At 40.9% G+C, this 4,343-nt stretch overlaps 1 protein-coding gene across 1 annotated transcript in view; it reads left to right on the top strand.

Moving 5' to 3' along the window:
* LOC112147832 overlaps positions 1-2,142 on the top strand; it is a 5,270-nt gene extending 3,128 nt beyond the window's left edge. The window contains exons 3-4 of the mRNA XM_024274461.2: positions 1,338-1,503; positions 1,648-2,142. Of these exons, the coding sequence (XP_024130229.1) occupies positions 1,338-1,503; positions 1,648-1,858 (377 nt within the window). The 3' untranslated portion in view covers positions 1,859-2,142. The remainder of the gene's footprint in view (positions 1-1,337; positions 1,504-1,647) is intronic.
* The last annotated feature ends 2,201 nt before the right edge of the window (positions 2,143-4,343 follow it).

Below are 4,343 nucleotides of genomic sequence, written 5' to 3'. Positions count from 1 at the left end.
AGGTCCAGAATGTAAGTAGGGTCGAAAACGAGGCAAAACAGCAAGACAGGAACACTGAGAGACTTGAGAGAATTAACCACAATCCGGCACTGAGTCTGGAGAAGAAGAGTCTTAAATAGAGGAGCACCCAGGTGTTCGGAATGAGCAATCAGACAGGTGAGGGCGGGGCAGGATCATGACAAAGGGTTAAGGGATCTTCTCGGTGAAGAAACAGCTGCTTAAATCGCATAACTACATCTTTAATCCAGCTGCCATCAGATTTACACCTCCACAGAAAAACAGGGTCTGTAGTGATTCCAAACTGATCAATGATCATCAATTGTTGCTGGAGACAGATATAACAACACAGGAGACACAAATATGTTGTTCTGTGTTTATATGAGTCATGACCGTGTATGAATTTGGGTCATTTTATTATTTTTTACCTTCACATCTCCAGTTTCACTGTGATTTTGTCTTTATAAAAAGCGTCATTTTCATGGACTCACATTTCCACTGGTCAAAGCAACTTTTGTGTGTAAATACGTTTATGAATGAGGTCTTATCAGTATGTCGTTCCAAGATCTTCATTCAAACAGCCATGAACTACCCTGTTATTATTAGGATATATTATTAGAAAATAAAAGCATGTCAAAAAAATGTCCCGAACTTATTGAGTAGTGAAATATTAATTCATTTTGTCACTCTGTAGTAAGTCACGAGATTCCTCTATTGGGAAATTGTTTGCTTCCCTCACATTGTTCCTCAAAAATTGAATATAATTTTGACAAATCATATTTGGGAGGCAAGTAGCTCATTAAATTGAAAAAAAGGACAAGTAACACATCATTATTATTTATGTTCAGATATGTTTCCACACTCGACACCATTGACCTGGACATTTCTTTTGGATTTCATCTCAACAAATTCTCACTAAAACTCTATTGCTTGCAGCTCTGGTTTTATGACAGACTAATAACTTGTATGATATACTTCCTTCACCTGAGTCCTGAGCATGTCTCTCACAGTATTTCTTCTTTTGTCTCTTTTGTAGGGACAGCTTTGCATGAGGTGAAATAAGGGAATCTTAGGTTTTAAAGACCTTGATTGAGGTGCAGTCTTTTTAAATCTGTCCACAAAGCACCTTTCTTTCTAATGCTTTTGTGTAACCTTGTCTGTATTTAGCCGAGGAAAATGTACTAGTCTGGGCTTCCTTTTTGTTTTACGTTTTTTGTTGTTTCTTCTTGAGCAAATGTTCTGTTTTTTTTAAATTCATTTTCTATATCCATAGCATTTATGTGCAAGTGTTTGCATACAGTTATTCAAGAGGGGTTTTGTCTATTTGCATTATTCCTCAGATTCAAAATGCTACTACACTGGACGCCCTGTGAGAATGTGCCATGAGACACATGACAATGTTGCAGATTGTCTGAGACATGGAACTACCATCATGGAGAAGACAGAAGTTGTGTCTGACTGCCTCTCGTGTTATATAAATTACTGCAACTCATCTGTTATTGTCAGGTAACATAAATATGAATTATTTCTTTCGCATGTACACAAATGTAAGAACTATATTTAGTATCCTTGTGCAGGGTTTCCCATAGAACACTGTGGAAAATTGAACTATTAAGAACATAGCAAATATGTGTGATCTCCACTGTCCAGATTTAAAGAGGGTCTCTCAACGCTGCAGTTTCTACCTGCATTACAGCAACACCCAGCTTTACTGGCCCCCGTCCTGTGCTTCCAAGACAAGCCACTCCCCGCTGTGGAACTTCAGAGACTTTTCCCAGCTGACCTCAGTCCTCAAGGTAGTAATACTGTAGGGGGCGCCAGGAGCGTCAGACATGAAGCTTCTGGGCGGATTACCTCTTAGACTGTGAAGGTGAGTCAGTTCCTCACATGAATCAGATATAACACAACCAACTGAAAAATGTATAGTTAAGATGAAAAGTTGTAATCATCACAACATATCTTACGATGTTTGAGCATTATTAATGGAGGACTAGGTTAATACGGCTTTCTGATGATCATAATAATGTAACGCACATCAACTGAGTCCCTTTAGATTGTGCGCATGGGTTGGAATTGATCAGCCAATCACGCGGGGTCCTGCGGTCAGCTGACTCCTTTAAAGTTAACTGACGCGGGTCTGGATGCTGGAGCCTGTCAGCGACACAGGGAAGCTGCTGCACGACTACTGGGCGGTTGATCGCGGTGTTAATTAGACAATCTGTACGTCAGTTTCACCTCGGGACTGGTGATGTTAGCACTAGCATTGCATATGTTTGTGTGAGTACTCGGTTGGTTTTCCTTTTGTTTATGTAAACGTGGTTCTTATTGGCCGATTCAGGCCAGGTGACGAGTAGAGGACAGATCCCGGTTGGAGAGCTACCAGGCTAGGAGGCCCAAGATTTGGATCTACTTCTACCGAGTGGAGAACATTGAACGGATCATCAGGACGGACCTCCTCTCTGACCAACACTGCTGCTGTTGATGAGGAACGTTGCTGTGATCTCACACAAGTGAACAGTATTGAAAAAACAGAACTGATTAATAAAGTCTCTTGATTGTATTGTTGTGCACTGTTGTAAATATTAACTTTTGTAAATACAAAGTTTGATATCACAACAGTGTCATTGTGTGTCACTGCACCCCCAGCAGCCGAACTTATTCTTTTGAAATTTTATCTAGTTCAGTATTTTCCTCATCATATTCATTTTGGACTTACTTAAAAAAACTGCTACATCTCTTGGCGAGCTAGCCAGGAGCTGGTTGGTGCAAAGTGATTTATTTTGTTACCTGAAGCTGTGCAGTCATGGATGTTTTTGATCAACTTGGCATAAAAGTTCCTAATTCTGTTCTAATCAGTGGCCCAGATGAGGAAACTTCCTCTGACGTTTCAGATTTCCTTGAAAATGATGGTGCTGTTCGACGTGATATTATCCTCTGTTCTGAATTTCACCAAATGTATGTTGTAGAATTTGTGTCAGGATCAGCTTTAGTCTCTTTAAATCAAATGCTCCCGTACACTCTAGTTTCTGACAAACCGGAGATCAGCAACTCATTTCTACCAGCGACCTAAACCCTAACGAGGTTCAGCGTTACGTTGAGGACCATACATGCAGCCCATAGACTAAGAACATTTTCAGGTCAGCGGCCTGGCGTACTCTTCAACCACTCCTGGAAAATTCTTACTGCACCTTCAGAAGCAACATTTTCATACAAGTTTTTGTGACAAACCGGAGGAGTCATGTGACTGAAGGAAAAACCTGCTAATAAGTGAAACCGTGAACAAAGAACGTGAAGAAGTGGGGGAACACAAACGGAATTTTAATGTTTGAAAGAAGATTGTTGGCTCCTAGACTGGAATCAGTTGCCACCAGTTATTAGAGAGATCACGCTCTTGGAGAGTTCTGTTTCTCCATTACTGTCATGAACGATGGATGAAGAAATTTCATCTGTGCTTTGTATGCCCTGTACTCAGCATATTTGACAAATAAAAGCCTACTTGACTTGACTTGACTTGACTTGAAGAACCCAAATGCAGGAGACCAGATTTGTTGGTGGAAACATAAACATTTTCTAAATAGACTAAAACATGACAAAACCAGGAGAACAAACCAGTGACATGGCAGGACAGAGCAGATGACCTGACAATGAGAAAATGAAAACCAGACACTTAAATACACTGAGGTTGATGAGCTAAATGAAGACAGCTGTGGATGATCAACCTGAACATGGAGAGACTGACAGAAAACAGAATATGACAAAACCGAAGCACTGGATCATGACAATTACAGTCTTTTAGCATCAACCAAGCCGTCTTATTCTATTTCATACTGGCTTTTATATATGTTTTTAAATTGTTTTACTTGGTTTTATGCTTTTTATGTTTTACTATTGCACAATGCTCTGTTTGTTTTCCTTGTGTACAGCACTTTAGTGGTGGAAGGTGCTTTATAAATCAATAAATGAAATGACTACGAAGAATACCGCCGTAAAGTGGAAAATGGAATCGCTAGCTTAGTGCTATATTGGAGCTAACTGTCTTCATCACTTTCTATCAATCCACAGCAGCTCCACCCCAACCGACACCTTCCCTTTTTCTATTGACCAACAGCCGATGGGGGCCCTCAAGAGGTGCAGGTCAGAACTCTTTAATGGGTCCATTTTACAATGGAAACGCTCAAAAAGGCGGACCGGTCCACACCGAACCGCTCCGTGGAAATGAGGCGAAAGCTTGCCTGATGGACACTCAGCATTAAGGGGTTGGATTGGGGGATTAAACAACCGAATGGTTCCCGAGAGCGGCTATGTCTGCAGGTCACCGCTCCCCCAGGGGAGGGGTCAAATGCAGA

This window comes from Oryzias melastigma, linkage group LG17 (assembly GCF_002922805.2).
Source record: "Oryzias melastigma strain HK-1 linkage group LG17, ASM292280v2, whole genome shotgun sequence".
NCBI lineage: Eukaryota > Metazoa > Chordata > Actinopteri > Beloniformes > Adrianichthyidae > Oryzias > Oryzias melastigma.
Note: the sequence above shows the minus strand (reverse complement) of the source record. Positions and strands in the feature narration are given on the sequence as shown.